General features: G+C 46.4%; 1 protein-coding gene across 1 annotated transcript in view; it reads right to left on the bottom strand.

Annotated features, from left to right (window-relative positions):
* EIF3E (eukaryotic translation initiation factor 3 subunit E) overlaps positions 1-16,868 on the bottom strand; it is a 40,522-nt gene that overhangs the window by 15,482 nt on the left and 8,172 nt on the right. The window contains exons 4-9 of the mRNA XM_068117501.2: positions 15,867-15,909; positions 15,489-15,593; positions 8,283-8,408; positions 7,261-7,385; positions 6,468-6,594; positions 5,499-5,600 (exon numbers count right to left, since the gene is read on the bottom strand). Coding sequence (XP_067973602.1) covers positions 5,499-5,600; positions 6,468-6,594; positions 7,261-7,385; positions 8,283-8,408; positions 15,489-15,593; positions 15,867-15,909 — 628 coding nt within the window. The remainder of the gene's footprint in view (positions 1-5,498; positions 5,601-6,467; positions 6,595-7,260; positions 7,386-8,282; positions 8,409-15,488; positions 15,594-15,866; positions 15,910-16,868) is intronic.

The raw sequence follows: 16,868 nt of genomic DNA, 5'->3' as shown, positions 1-16,868 counted from the left end.
GGCGTGTAGCCTGTTAGTGTGTGTAGTTGGTTGGGCGCTCCACCACTGTGAGGATGTCGGCCAGGTGAGGCCGCAGGTGGGCTCTGGGAGCCGGTAGTAGTTGTTGTGGATGGGGCCCGAGGATCCGGAGGACGGACCCGGGTAGCCCAGTGCCAGAGGGCACCATGGGGTGACAGAGCCAGGAGAAGGGCTGTCCCCAGTTAGTTAGGTTAGGGTAAGGAGCTAGGTAAGCTCGGGTGGCAACTACAGTGGTGGAGGTGTGCAGTTGGGTAGACCTGTTGGGAGAGGTACACGTCGCATCCCAGAAATTGTGCTAGAGCACCGGGAGATGAATCGGGGGAGTGAGACCCCAAATTGAGGAGCACCACAGTTTGGCCAATGGGAATTGGTTATTAGAACCCATAGTGTAAGTTGGCCAATGGATTGGCAGGGAAAGACCCCGGGTAGTGTAAAGTGTGTTAAAGTCATTTAGAGGATAGTTAGGATGAAGGATCTCCTCGCACCATCTGCATCCACTCACCTGAGGTGACAGGTACTCCACACCATGCCATGTTTTGATTATTTTTTATGATGCAAATGTTTGGATTGTGAGACGCATCATGACGTGGGTGTGACATTGTGCTTTGATGTTCCATCTCTGCCTCCTTATGAGGACTGATGATGAATTTGGTGATGGCAAATTTTGGATAGAGGGATTGTGGTGACGAATTTGGTATAGAGGAAATATGGGGAGACGTGACAGTAGTGACGAATTTGGTAATGTGTAGGTTTTGTACATATGGGGTAAGGGCAAGGGTGGGCTAGGTAACAGGGGGGTGACGTACGGTAGGGACGAGCTTTCTCACTTCGCCCTCCGTACGCATTTGGCCTTGCATTGCCTTTTTGACGTGTACCCTTGTGACCTTACCCCTCGCTCAATTGTCTTTCCCCTTTTGTCTCCCACATGACCTGTGCGCCGTTGGGCGCCGAGGGGAGCGTGCGTGGGTCGGCCATTGTGCGCCCGAAATTCCCAGAACCAGCTGTCTGCATCGATGCACCACATTATGGACCACATGCCTGTGGCCGAGCACCACTTATGGACCCCATGGGTTGGGGCATGGCCCCTCTGCTGGAACCGGCCATGAGGGCCTGAAATCTTGCTGGCGGACCTTGGCCACAGGGCACCGATGCCCCACAGGTGAACCACACTAGTCGGCCCTGTGGGCTATAAATAAAAGAAAATAAAGAAGGGCACATTGGGCACACTTTATTGCAAATAGGCCGCCAGTAAGCAAAGCAAAAGAGAATGACAACATCTGGAAGACAAATAATAATAACCAGCAGAGGGAGCCGAAGAGCAAGAGATCACCTGCAGGGTTAGGGGTTGTTGGTTTATTTTTATGGAACACTGATGAACTATGGTGACTGCACCGATTGGTGCGTGGGTGTGTATTGGTGCGTTATTGGGTGCGTTCATGGTGCGTCGATGCAGAGCAGACTGTCTCCCCCCCAGAAAGAACAATTACAGGTCCTGGGTTAGTTTTGTAAATAAAAATAGCGTCAGTGTAAATAATGCTCCCCACCGTCAGTGTTTAGTTTGAAGACCATTCCGCAATTCGGTTAACTGTGGGCGTAAGTCTGTTAGGCAGGGTGCAATGGAGCAGCGGGACACATTTATTTATGTTTTAAAACTGTCGCACTCAGGGTCAGGTTAAAAGTAGAGGGAACTACACCTACGTGTCACACTAAATAAAAGTTGTAGGCCCGGGACGTGCCTAAGAGGAGGAGGGTGCAGTGTTGTGGATATGAGGACTGTATATTTTTTTTGATTGTGTGCTGTATTGTTGTGATTATTGTTTATTCTGTGCCTCCTGCCTCCGGAGCTGTGTAAAGACCAAAAGGGCGTCCCATAGTCCACAAGCATACACGTCAGCCAAGTAATAGAATATACCTGTTGATAGTTATCTCTTATTCTGTGTATTAGCGTAAGGCTGTGTCTTCCATTAATTGAAATACTCCATTGCACCAGTGAAAGAGATAGATTCCCTTCCATTCCCCCCTTTCCGTCAATTGCAATTCGAAGCGCCTTCCGCATTTTGGTCGGTTTTTTCCCTTCATCCGCCATTGACCACGAGGCTCGAGTCGGGGAAGAAAGGCGTGTCTCCACCTCGTCATAGAGGGGAGGAGTGAGCCCGCCCCACTCGACCAACCATGAGCCAGGGGTTCGGCTAGAGAGGGCGGAGGAAGAGCGATCGGGGAGGGTCGCAAAGGTTGAGGGGCGGGGGCCTATATAACCCAAGGCAAGGGCGTGTCCAGGGGGAGATGCGTTTTTACAGAGGAGAGCAGAAGACAGAAAGGCCTGGAGTTGGACTTTGAGTTGGTCTGAGTTGGTTGGGAGTCGGTCGTCAAGTGCAGAGTGGTGAAGAGTCAGTCAGTAGAGGTGGTGGTCAAGTGGTTGCGTTGGTTGCGGTGAGGAGTCGGTGGTAAAGAGTGAGGGACCAAGAAAGAGAGAGAAAGAGTCCTGAAGCAAGAGAGGAAGTTGTTGGACTGGGTGGGACTAAGGAAGGAGAGAGAACCCGTCACACCAATCCCCCAAGCTCCGCGTTGGCTCCACCAAGCGTTCAGCTCCACCAAGCGTTCAGCTCCACCAAGCTCCGCGTTGGCTCCACCAAGCGTTCAGCTCCACCAAGTTCCGCGTTGGCTCCACCAAGCGTTCAGCTCCACCAAGCTCCGCGTTGGCTCCACCAAGCGTTCACCTCCAGCCATCCACCTCCTGCAATTCCCCGCGTGAGTCAGTGTCTTTTGTTTGTTCTGTCCTGGGTTAATTAAGTCTGTATAAGCTAGTATTTTCCCTGTGTCACCTGCGTCTTATGTGCTTGTAAATAAACGTGACTGCTTTCTTTTTGCTTGTGTGTAAATAGTCAATAAATTCAGTCGTATTTCCAAACCTTTCTTTGCCTTCGTTTTCCTCTTTGCATTGCGTCGTTTTCGTCTTTTCCCTCATTGAGCAGCTGGGGTGCGATACGGCCAAAGTCTGGGTGAATCGGGTGAGTTTTGTTAGGTCGCGGTCTTACACCACCGCTCGGTCTATAACATCTAACCGCGATCTATAACAGTATGTTGAGGTTGTATATCGTGATTTGTTGTCAACAACACATTTAATTATTATCGTGTTTCACGTGCACCTGTTATAAAAAAGATTGCTTTACACGGGTTTATTACAACACCTCAGTGTTCAGGCCTCGACCGAGTATGTTCTTATAACCTGACTGGAATTTTCCTGGGTACGATCGAGTCATACGTTTTGTTATTGTCACGCAGGAAATATTCAAATACATTTTTTATCAAACTTTTGTCAAACCTCAGGCAACGTATCCGCAATGTTCATGTATCCGCAATGTTCTTGGCGATTTGCCAGAGGAATTTATTCGGCGTTCAGTGGAAAATGTTGTCGAACGATTGAAAAAAAAAAAAAAAGTGCTGAGAGCGCAGGAAGAAGATAGTGTTGAAAATTCTCTTCATGATGCTTTTTCAACAGTTCTCAATGGAGGTGGTCATAGTGCTTGGATGTGATCGCATGTCCCGCAGCTTGGGTGCCCCTAAAAAGAGGTTCCACCATAGGAGTTATCCGTCGGAAGATTAATTTTTTGGCAGTTTATAGCTACGGCTCAGGGGGAGTTTAAAAAAAAAAAAACACCTTTTGAGGCCATTTTTCCCCGCAAAGCGGGGGTTGGCCTTTTTCGGGAACCGTGGTTGTTGTTGTTTTTTTTTTTGGTCCCCTTTTTGAAGCAATGTTTTACGGCCAGATGCCCTTCCTGACGCCAACCCTTTTTGCCGCCTTTAACGACAAACAGGGAATTACCAGTGAACTGGTACTCAATTAGCCGACCTCGGAAGGATGACAGGCTGAGTCAACCCCCCTGGCGTTAATTCAGCGATCGACCGCTGGTTGTTAATTGGTCGTTAACTGCAAACTCGAGAAGATTCATTCTCTGGTGGCTTGCTGTTGTTTGGGAAATGGCAACTTAGCTTCCTGATCAGAGACCATGCGAAGAGTTCAGGCGCAAAAACCGATAAACGCCATTTTTGATGAAACTGAACTATGTTTACCAAAGTATATGTTTCAATACCTCCGTTTCAGTAGGCAAATCATTTTCTCCCAAAACCCGATCGCGTCCACGTATTTTAAGATACAGCCCATGTCATTTTGATGGGTTTCACCTGGAATGCACAGCAGAAAATCTTGATTTTCTCATTTCAGCAAAAATGGATATATCTGTTTTTGCATCTGAACTCTTCAATTGCCTTTCTGCTGGATTTATTGTGTCTACTCTGGACCACAAGCTCGTCCAAACACAATGTGCACACTCCACTGAGATTCTTAAGAAATTGTTCTCCAACCTCACTTTGAGCCCATACCCATACCCATACCCTCAAACTTTGAGCCAGTTAGCACATTTTCCACACAAGCAAAGAATGTTATACTTTTGAAAACCACGAGGAATAGACTTCGATGGAACTTTCTGTATTGCTGCAGTGAACCTGGAATTAGCCTCATCAATTAGACCAACATGAGAGATGCATTCAATGGAATTGTCACGAAATGTCGGCAAACCTTTCCAAAATCCTCCTTTTTTTTAATTTATTTTTTTGTATACAAGATCGAGGCTCGTGTAAGAGCCAACAAACAACAAACAAAAAAAACAAACGGACACATAAAACATAGAACAAAGGGAGCAGGAGACAAGATGGGGAGAGAGAGGGAAGTTCAACAGTAGAGAACAGGGACATCAGGAGATCTGTGGGAGGGAGAGGGCCTGGGGAGAGGGGGCATGGGAAGGGGTGGGGAGAGGGGGCATGGGAAGGGGTGGGGAGTGGTGGGAGAGGTATAAAACATGGACATGCTCGGACTTCCAGGAAAGAAGTCGGTATTTCAAAAAAGTGGATCTGGGGTGAATGTTCCATCACAGGACATTTTGTAGTTCCATCAATGATCTGCACTCAAATTCACGATTGGAATGGTCATCCCAAACGCCACCAATATTGGGTCCATCTTTTTGAACATCATTTGAAGATATCTACACAAAAATGTTCTTGATAAGGCCTAAATCAGGCAACCTGCAAGCTCGGTAAATGGACAACCAGAATCAACCCACGAGATCTCAGCACAACGAGCAGCTTGATATTTGGCGTTGGATACAAACTTGGATTGGCCTGTTTGGGGTTACCATCTGGGCACGGGCCTAAAATACAGTAATCCCAGGTTTGCGTGCCATTTATGGTAATATGCCATATCCATTGTCATGTCCGACATACAAGCTACACCATAAGCTTTCAATCGCTTGTAAAAAAAACAAAAAAACATTTCAGGTTCAAGTTAATTTTCTGAGATAAGGATGACTTGGTGATAAATAAATGATGCACAAAGGACAAGGCCACGCTATTGAAGAAATAGGAGATGGAGCTAAGAGGTTGTGCGAGGCAAAAACGAAAACGCGAACGTTAAAAGAAACCCTCACCGTCTCACATTCACGAAGTTTCCTTTGAGCGCCGTCAAAATCAAAGTTGACATAGAGACACTCGACAAACTCTGTGATGGGGTCCCGGTACGTGTAGGATTCCTGGTTGATATTTGGGAAGGAAAACAGGAGTTAATGGAATCCACAAACAATTGCAAGCAAATGGGAAAGAAAGAGCCTGGATTGCAAACAGACCCTGGAGCTTGACTAAAAGGCAGAGAAAATGTGGAACAAGGTAGATTGGTGACAATGTGGATGGTTGTGGGGATGGGGTGTGTGTTAAGAGTCAGTTTGTGGTGGCGAAGAGGCATTTGGATACTATCTGCGGTGTGCTTTACACATTTACCAGCATCTGTGAGTATCAAGTATTGCGTTGACCATCGATTGGCAGTGCAAACTGGGCAAAAAGCCAAAAGTGCTCAAAGATTTGCAAAAAATAAATAAATAAAAGGCAAAGAAAAGTGAGATAAAATAAATAAATAAAACTTTAATCAACAACCAACTCCAGGAGTTTGTAGTTGACATGATAAGGGCCAGCAGGGTAGCATAGAAGTATGCGCACTTGCCTCCGAGGAGTCTGTATTCAAATCCTAACTCAGCTATAAACCGTCACCCTGGTGCTTCACAAGTAGGACGAGGCATCAATGTGTGTGCCGTCCCTCGGATGGACGTCAAGTCGGAGGACGCACATGCTAGCACTGGTCGTCATTGGACGTTGAAGATCCCACTGTTTCGTTATCAAGTTATCACTGGCGCACTGGACAAATTACAAAAGTCCTGTCCAAATCGCATCCGGACGAAGGTCAGATCCGATAGTGGGCTCGTAAAAGCCTTAGGCCTAAACCTGTCTGGGGGAATAATTGGGGCTGGTAAAAGAAGTAAAGAGAACGGTTCACAAAAAGACAACCGAACAAGCTGAAAATAATCCGAGCTAATTAGAGGGATGACAGACTCAAAAAAAACACTGACCTGCTGAATGACCTTGATGAGGTCTTTGAGGACCGAGCGACGTTTGCGAGCATCCTTGTTCGCGATGACGGCTGTGGTGAGGTAGCGAAGGATATGCGGACACATTGTCTGGATGGAGTTCAGATACCTGTCACGTGATGGGAGAGCAACACTCGATATTGGCGGTGGTCGATACGACAGACATCTGAACGAGGTGCACAAGTTAGCGAAACATCTTCACGGCTGTCTTAGCGTCTTGAGTTCAAGGCCTTGTCGTGCGGTTAAGTAACACCAGGTGGGTTGAGTCAGCCTGTCCTTCTTCTGAGGTCGGCAAAATTAGTACCGGCTTACTGAAAACAAGGGGCACTGCATCAATGGCACAGCCGCACTCCCATCAATGGTGTAACCATCATCCACTGGCTGCATAAAAAATGATGATGATGCAGGCAGGGCGAGGCACCGATGAGTGTTCCGTCCCTCGGATGGACGTTAAACTGGTGTCCCATATGCCAGCATTACTATGTGGACCTTAAAGATCCCACAGCGCCCTTCGTGAAGAGTAGGTGATCTATCGCCGACACCCTGAAGAAAATCACAAAATTGCTCCAACTCACATGGGGCACTGCATTACCGGCACAGCCACATCCCCCTCCCACCAAGAAATGAAATGAAATAAAGCTGCAACTACAAGCAACTTCGGTGCATCTATAGGTCATTTTCTTTATGGAGGCAGGCATAGCTCATCCAAAACTACCCAAGAGACACGGGTGGCGTCACATATGGCTCGTGGGTTCACAATTGGCTGCTAACTTACTGCGGTTGGTAGAGGAAAAGTTCCACAATGTTATCGCGTCCCTTGGGGTGATTGAAGAACACAAAAAGCGACCAGTGCAGAAGCCACGTCCGCTGCTGTAGAGCTTGTAATGGCGAGCTTACCGACTGCAAAGGACAAAAAAAACCCAAAAAGGAACACGGGGTGAGCAGAAAGCACACGTGTCGGTTTGCGTCATCAGACAATTCCAAACTATGGATTTGTATCAACTCAGAGTTGACGAAGGTGTGCTTACCGCCACGGGGAAGCAAGGGTAAAGCTCTTCAGAGCAAGATAGGTTTCTGAAGTATTACATCAACTTATACTTGGATACCCTTGGAGATGCAAACAAATGTAACTTGGGGAGGCAAAAATTCTCTCAATTGAAAGAAGCCTGGCATGTCTGAAAGGTAAGTGTATCTCACACCTGGCGAATAAATTATTGTGTAATCTAAGGCCGGAAAAGCTTATAATACATCACAAGACAGATACGAGTTGAAGTCTGTGTACCATTACACGCATCACAAGGACATCGGTAAGCAACAGGTAAACATACATTGTACATCACATCATTTGAACCTTTCGATTTTAGAATAAAGGAGAATAAATGGAGGGAGCACACAAAAGTATATATGGTAATGTCAGGTCAGGTCAGTCTTTTGGGACTGACACTCGTAACAGGTAACCTAGTGCTGCATGCCGCATGGTGAAGTGATGGCACTTCCGAGGCTCAGTGGCTGTTTGTCTTGTCAGTATGTCTGTGTGTGTGTGTGTGAGCTCGATTATGAGCCTTAGCACATGTATTTAAAAAGTAAACAAATCTTGATCCCCCATCCAAAACCTTGATCTTTTCTACCCCCGTTAATACACCCCAAATCCACCTCTTTCAATCACAGACTTCATTCCTGAAATTCCTAGTGGTGTCAATTTGTTTCATATCGTCTACACCTGCGGTGTAGGAAGTACAAATGCACGGTTGGACCAAGACTTAAATTGCTTAAAGCAAATCACCCCTGCAGCTTTACATTGTTATCGATGGTGTCTCGTAGACGGGAAAGATCCTCCATGGCAGCCTCCCAGTTCTGCATCAAGATCTCAGAGGCCAGCTTTCCCCAGAGGGAGTTCAGCGCGTTCTTGTCATTAGCCGGGATCTGCCGTTTGAGGGAAGGAAGAAGGCAAACGACAGCATGAAATGACTAACGAACAGTTGATAGGCAATGGAGATTGCAAACCTTAGGTATCCACAAGTGAAGAGCCAAGAAAAAGCGACGTGGAACCAATTTTTTTTTTTTTTTTTGTATACTGCATCGAGGCTCGTGAAAGAGCTAACATTTACTTCACAAACAAATCGACCAGACAAACAAAATACACAAAAAGAGGGAGCGGAAGACAAGATGGGGAGAAATGGGGAAGCACACAAACACAACATCCGAGAGCAGGGAGATGTGTGGAAGGGAGAGGGCCCGGGGGGGAGGAGGCATGGGAAGGGGGGGGGGGGGGGGGGAGGGGGAAGTATAAAGCACAAGGACACCAAGGACTTCCAGGACAGAAGTTGGTATTTCAAAAAGTGGAATTGGGGTGAAATTAGTGGGGGTAGAAAAGATCAAGGTTTTGGATGGGGAAAGATAAGAGATGGTGGTGAACAGCTGTTTTAAAGACTTGGAGGGAGGAGTGGGATTGAAGGGAGTGGGGGAGTTTGTTCCAGAGGCGGGAGAAATGAGGAATGAAGGAGTGAAGGTGAGCAGAGAGTCTTGATTTTGGCAGTTTAACCAAAAGAGGGTTGCAGGCAGATCTTGTGCGACCTGTAGGAATATTTGTGGGACAGAGCCCAGAGAGAGCTGGGGGGGCAAGGCCAGAGAGGAGTCGGTAGAAGACGGAAAGACCACCAACCTGCCTGCGGTGAGTGAGTGAGAGGCCCTTGGAGTTAGCTTCATCGCGGGAGATTCCAATGATTCTGAATGCTTTGGTTTCAACAGCGCGAAGGCAAGCTAGGTGTGAGGCAGGAGAACCAGCCCAGAGGGGAGAGCAGTATTCCATTGAGCTGCGGATGAAAGCCTTGTATGTGGTGAGGAGCTCAGGTGTGCCAAGGAAGGACTTCGCACGACGGAGGATGCCCAGTCGGCGACTGGCTTTGGAGGCCAGATTTGAAATGTGGTTTTTCCAGGAAAGATCATGGCAGATAGTGAGACCCAAAAGCTTGAGTGACAGAACTTCTTGGAGAGGATTATTCAGAAAGTGGATGGGAGGGTTGTCCAGTCGGTCTTTTCGGAGAGACATCGTAAGAGTGTGAGATTTGTCAGGATTGAAAGACATGTTCCACTTGTTTGCCCAGTCTGTGATTTTGTCAAGGTCTGCAGAGAGTGAGGAGGCTGCAGACTGCAGATCTGAGGGATGAAGAATGGAGCGACAGAGAGTAGAGTCGTCAGCAAAGAGATAGAGAGTATTTTCAAGAGAGTCAGAGAGATCATTGATGAAGACCAGAAAAAGCACAGGGCCCAGAACACTGCCTTGGGGAACTCCAGCCTGAACAGGAAGAGGAGATGAGAGAAACCCAATCAGGGCCACACGTTGACTACGACTAGAGAGGAAGTCCGCCAGCCATGCGTGGAGATTTCCATGGATACCAAAAGAGGAGAGTTTGGTGAGCAGAGCGGGGTGCCAGACCGTATCGAAGGCACGTGATATGTCAAGGGAGACTGCTCTAATTTCCTGTTTGGCATTGAGGACCTACATCCATTGTTGAGAAAGCAGAAGCAGCATGTCCAGAGTGGAGTGTCCAGGTCTGAAACCAAATTGATGATCAGAGATCAAGCCATTGGAGAAGAGGAAAGATTTCATATCTGAAGCAATGATGGATTCCATGATTTTGCTGATAATTGGGAAAAGGCTGATTGGTCTGTAGTTGCTGGGATCTGTTTTTGCACCTTTTTTGTGCAAAGCGGTGATGTTGGCAGATTTCCAAGCAGATGGAAGATGACCTTGAGCAAAAGAGAGGGTGAAGAGAACAGAGAGAGGGAGTGAAAGAGCGGAAGAACATGATTTTAGGACCCGTGGGCTGATGCCGTCAGGTCCAGTTGCAGAATCAGAGTCGAGGGTTGACAGAAACTTTTCCACCTTGTCAGGAGGAAAGGACACAGAGTCCAGGAGCAGCGGGGTACGACTGGGTACGGTGGGTACAGAGAGGGATGGGTTTGGGACACAAGATTTAGAGGCAAACACAGAGTTGAGGCATTCAGCTTTTTCACGTGCGGAGTCAGCCATGTGGCCATTTAAGGTGAGGGAGGGGACGGAGGGGGAACAAACACCAGAAACAGATTTTACCAGACGCCACCAGGATTTGGAAGAGGGAGACAGATAAGAGAGTTCGGTCCTGAGGACGGAGAGATATTGTTTCCTGGCTCTCCTGAGGGTGGACACACACTTGTTTCGGGCTTTGTGAAAGGAAATGAGATTTCCTTCCGTTGGATTTGCTTTCCAGGAGACGAAAGCAAGTTGTTTCTGGGCAATAGCCTCACCACAAGATTCCGTGTACCATGGACGGGAGGAAGGGTATGACAACTGAAGACGAGAAGGGATAAATCTGTGCATGAGAGAGAGCAATTTACTTTGGAAGAATTCCCAGGATGAGTTGATGTCAGAGGCAGTAGAGATGGGAGACCAGTCCAGATGATTGATGGCTGCTTGAAGACCGTGCCAGTTGGCCTGAGTGAAATGCCAGACTCGTCGACGCTGAGGAGGCTCTCTGAAAATGGTCAGAGAGATGTCCACTTTAACAAGCACATGATCAGAAGAGCCGATTGGAGCAGAAGAAGAGCAGCAGACATTTTCAGGGAAGTTAGTCATAACCAAGTCCAGAAGAGAAGATTCTCCGTTGACTGAGATCCGGGTTGGGAAATTGACAGATTGTGTCAGTCCCAGTGAGTCACAGAAGTCCTTTGCTGAAGAGCCATGGCTGGTGAGAGAGGTACCCACACCCAGCCAACTGGCATGGTGACAGTTGAAATCACCACATATGAGGAAGATTTATCATATGAGGAAAATTTATCAAAATAATCTCAAAACTTGATTTAAAAAAAAAGCTTTTCAAATTTGGTGTACTCACCAGAGCTATGTAATTATTAATCAGTACAATTGGGGGTTGTGATAATCTTCAGGGATAGCGTTAAACGGTTCAATTCAAAGTTTATCGTGTTTCGGTGAGTTGTACGAACGACCTCGTATAATCGTAGATCAATTGAAAAGCCCAAGCAGAAGAATTACAGCATAAAAGCAAAATTAAACATAAGTGCAAGTTTCACCTTATTGGCTACGTCGGGGGGACAAAATGGTCGATATGAAACATGTGGAACAAACACCCCTGGACCTCAAGTCAAAGGACTCGATTAAGCCGAACCAGACTCGGAGTAATGGTTAGAGCATCAGTAATTTGCTTCCGGTGATAGTTCGCCTCTTCTTCAACGAAGGACACAGTGGGATCTTTAACCTCCATCAATCGCTGCTAACAGACGGGACAGCCAGCTTAACCGGACTCGGTGTCATGATTGTGAGAACGTCCACTCTGAGTCTGGAAGGTCGGTGGTTCAAATCTCGGCCGAGTCCTACCCAAGACTAAAAAAAATGGTACGTTCCGCTTCCTTGTTTGAGGCTCAGTATTTAAAAAGGACAAAGCATGGACAAACAACCATTGCACAAACTTTGATGGGCCTACTGGCATCCTCCGGCATCGAAATTCCTTGAAATGTTGTTATTATAATGTAAAGGTACTGAAAATGCAGAGACCCTCACTGGTAAAGACAGGTTGACGCATGGGTAGAAAGCAGAAGAAGAAGAAGAAGAAGAAGAACAGGAAGGAGACGAAGATGACGAAGAAGAAGGAGATGAGGAAGAAGAAGCAAAGTAAGAACAGCAGGAAATAAAATAAAAAATGAGGGAGAAGAAAGGCTGGTGTGTTTTGCAACTCTTACGTATAATCAGAATAACAAGTGGATCAACCACGTGCAAGAACAATTTTTACATGAACATCTGTGGAGGCCTCCACATCTTGCTGAAGAATCACACCTGTGGCATCACATGGGTCTGACAGGATGGTACAGAGGTAGTGAGTGCACCTGGCCTCTGAGCCGTCAAGTCCGAATCAGAGCCCTGATCTGGTTATAATCTGTCCGATCGGTGCTTCGCAGGCAGGGTGTTGCATTGCAAAGTGCCATCCCCCAGATGGACGTTGAGCCGGATGTGTTGGGACTGTTTGCATTACCTCGTGAACGAAGTTCCTTATCGAAAAGTAGGGGGTTTCACCGAGGCCCTCACCAAATTACAAATTCCTATGCCAATCACCTTCAGGTCGAACATCAAGCCTAGCGAGCCAGTTCGTGAAAGACTTTGGGCACAAACGTCCCCCGGCTGACCCCAACAAGATGTTGCGAATTACTGAGGTAATATAGTAGTATATGTAGTCGTAGTATATGTAGTAGTAGATGTAGTATATGTGGTAGTAGTATAATATGTAGTCGTAGCATATGTAATCATAGTAGTATATGTAATCATAGTAGTATATGTAATCATAGTAGTATATGTAATCATAGTAGTATATGTAATCATAGTCGTATATGTAATCATAGTAGTATATGTAATCATTGTAGTATATCTAGTCATAGTAGTATATGTAGTCAAGTAGTATATGTAGTCATAGTAGTATATGTAGTCATAGTAGTATATGTAGTCATAGTAGTATATTGTTGCGGATCTTCGCGCCGGCCTTTCCCCTTTACCAAGGGTGGATTCGTCCCCTTGTCTTTGACTAGCCGACAGGACCCGGGACCTATGACGTCCTTCCCGGACAGCGTTAAATAGGGTTTTAGGACTAAGAATTCGCTATTACCTAAGTACTAACGCTGCCCAGAAACGAGGAAATACGCCCCGCCCGAATCACGGGTGTTGGTGGAAACGCCGAGCGGTAGCGAACCCGTGACCCGAGCCGTTATCAATGACTAAACCCGATCCAAGCGGTTCGTAAACGTGCCACACTTAACCAATGGAGGAAATCACAGAAACGGTCGAATTTGGAAGAAAGGAAGAACAGAATTTATTTACACTTTGTACAATAATCAGAAGAAGAAAACACAGTGCAGCCTTAAGTACAGTCTTAACTTATTCCCTGGACAAACGGGCCCGTTCACACTCGGAGAGACTCACACGGGGTTTGCCGTTGACCAGGTCGATGGTCCAGAGATGGCATCCGGGCAGCTCTTCCTCCGGTCCCCAACTCGCACCGCGAAGAAGATGGATAAAGATGGCAGGAGCTCTCCACGTGTCGTTTTCGCGCACGGGATTATTACAGGGCGAACGGTAGGGCTGGCTTTGGCGGTTACACTTGCGGCTGCGGCCGCGTACGTAATAAGCGAATAGTTCGATATGCGCTTCTCAATCAAGGGCTCTCGACACTGTCGTGTGCACGCCGGTCCTCTGAGTTCTCCTCACACGAGTGCTCCGGATCAGTTCTCTCCAACACAGTTCTCTCTCAACTCGAGCGCCTGCCTCTCCCTTCTCAACTCCGTATGCATGTGAGGCCTTTTAGTCCTTCTCATAACTCCTTTGGGTCAGTCCTCGTATCAGCCAGTTCGCTTAGTCCTGTCCATTTGTGCACACGCTTATATAGCCTTGCCCAGCGAACCTTCCAGCACTTGCTAGATGCGCCCTTACCACGCCATGCCCTTGGTGCCCTGGTTGGCTGATGGCTCTTACCGTCACCGCCTTTGACGCGCTGCTTGACGCGACCACACCTCGACCCTTGCGCTCCTCCCTCTTCTTAGGCCTACCTCGTGGTCCCCGACTAGTTTCGAGCAAAACCAAGGGCAACGAACGCTGCTGGTAGCCAAAGCGTAACAAACTTGAGGGATGCTAAATGGGGCGCGGGATCGAGTTTGCCCATAGATGAAAACGAAGGGTGGGCGCAAAATGAAAAGGACCTAAGCTCATTTCTTTACACAACGCAGATATCATTAGGGAAATGGCCTACTCTTACACATACTATGACATAACTAATTCTAATGGGCCTACGTGTTGCTTGTGGACTAACTATAGGGGGCAAACCTTTAACATTTAATGATGTCATATTTACAATTTCAAAACCTCAACAATATGTAGTCATAGTAGTATATGTAATCATAGTAGTACATGTAATCATAGTAGTATATGAAGTCATAGTAGTATATGTAGTCGTAGTATATGTAGTAGTAGTAGTACATGTAGTAGTAGTAGTATATGTAGTAGTATATGTAGTCATAGTAGTATATGTAGTAGTAGTATATGTCGTCATAGTAGTATATGTAGTAGTAGTATATGTAGTCATAGTAGCATATGTAGTACATGTAATAGTAGTGTATATAGTCAATAGTAGTATATGTAGTTGTAATAGTATATGTAGTGGTCTATGTAGTAGTAGTAGTAGTAGTAATAGTGGTAGTATATGTAGTAGTCGTACTAGTAGTATATGTAGTAGTCGTAGTAGTAGTATATTAAGTAGTCGTAGTAGTATTAGTAGTAGAGGTACCACCAGTGTTTGTATCCATGACATCGCAAACTCATTTCATCCAATCAGAAAGGACTTGGCTGCCTCCGCTGAAGTTTAGATATTCTTTCAAGTTGCATTGCTTGTCCAATGGTGCAATATTTTCCCTGTACAATATTCCCTGTTTCCCGTTTTTTGTATACAAAGTCAAGGCTCATGGAGGAGCTCAAGCAAAGAACAGGTCAGGACGTAACAGAACAAAAGAAAAAGACGAGGATGCAAGGGGGAGAGAGAGGGAAGGGGAGGGGGAGGGGACGATGACGACACACCAACAGTAAGGTTGAGTGGACGAAATGGAGGGAGAATTGGACATATAAGGGATGTGAGGAGGATGCAAGGCATGGAGCAGGCTTTTAAAGAAGCAAGCTCTTAGGAAGTAAAAAGTGCAAATTCCGAAGGAGGTGGGATTCGGGAGGATGAATGGGGGTAGAAAAGGTCATGGTTTTGGATGAGGCATGATCAGAGATGGTGGTCAACAGCTGTCTTGAGGACATGGAGGGAAGGATGCGTTTGAAGAGACAGAGGAGGTTGGTTCCACAGGGAGGAAAACAAAGACAAAGGAATGAGAAACTTTTACAAACTTTTTAAGGTATTCACACGAAACGCGTATGGCGGGTGGAACCGGCGGAGATGAAGCTCGATGGTGATGTGTCAAGGACGTTACCAAGACTCGATGGAAGTACAGATACTCGGCAGCTCCAGTGTAATTTCCACACTCGTATTGGAACTTGGCATACTTGTAGAGCGTGTCCAGGTTTTCAGGTCGAAACTGCAACGGAGAATGGCGAGTTTAGTGCGATGATCAAGTCGACGAAAGAGAGACGTGCTGCAAAATCAGGCCATATTTGCAAAGGCATTGGAGGTTAATTCATTTATTATGAGAGCAAAAATGCTAGCATTTTAGACAGCTATGATAGATAGGCCGCATACACATCGGGTCATTTCCTAAATCACCATCAAATGCCTTCCTTGCGTTTGCACTTCAAAGCACAGGTAAATGATACAATTGGGTACCAAGATCAGTAGCAAAGTGATGTCTGACCTTGTGGTGTTCTGCCAAGTAGTCAAACAGCTGCCGGCTATCGCTGTAACACAGCGCGGATCAGAAGATGGAAAAACGAAGGGCAAGGCATGGAGAAAAAGCAAATCCCACACCCCACCAACACACCTCCGGCCCTCACTCGAGTCTCGACACCCATGGGGCAACTGCCTACCATCGCCGTTACCTTGCTGTTGACCGCGTCACCATCAGATCTGCAATGCTGCACCGCGTGGTGCAATGCCGACGGTGTACAACATGGCGTCTCAGCGTTAATGCGGTTTCACTCGCGCTCTGTCAGCGATTTTCTATACTCTGCATCTCTATTGTGATGTAATCGGCGGCAATAATGGAAAAAGAAGCACATGTTGGGTTTTCTCGACATTATCGTCTTTATAATCTCCCGATGTCCCTGCTCTCAAATGTTGTACTTGTGTGCTTCGCCCTCTCTCCCAATCTTGTCTCCCGCTCCCTTTATTACGTCTTATGTGTCCGCTTGTTTTTTTTGTCATTAATGTTCGCTCTTACACGAGCTTCGATCTTGTATTAAAAAAAAAAAAAAAAAAAAAAAAAAGCCGGGTGATGGTCACATAATGGTCAAAAACCGTTGGATGACTCCTCAATATTTTGCCGTCCTTCTACAACTGGACGTCAAGGTTCTGAAGTTGTGATACAGGTCCGATCCGTGTTTGAACAAGCGAGGAATCGCCAAACATTTCCCTGGCGGGTGAGGATGCCATCTCATCACGGATTGCAATTTGCACCGTGAACTAACCAACTTCGGCAATTTATGCCAATCGTGGAGAAGACACGACTGCCTCCACAGAAATTTCTTGGAAAAAGCATGAAGAAGAAAAAATGTTTGCCAATTATCAGATCAAATTGGTCCCGGCTTAAAAAAAAAAAATCAAAAAAAAAATCAACCTTTTGTTTCACTTTAACGGTTCGTGTTGGAGACGTGTGTGGCCATGTCCATAATCAAACAACATTTATTTCCTTCTTCAA

This window comes from Myxine glutinosa, chromosome 5 (assembly GCF_964187855.1).
Source record: "Myxine glutinosa chromosome 5, kmMyxGlut1.1, whole genome shotgun sequence".
NCBI classification, from domain to species: Eukaryota; Metazoa; Chordata; class Myxini; order Myxiniformes; family Myxinidae; genus Myxine; species Myxine glutinosa.
Note: the sequence above shows the minus strand (reverse complement) of the source record. Positions and strands in the feature narration are given on the sequence as shown.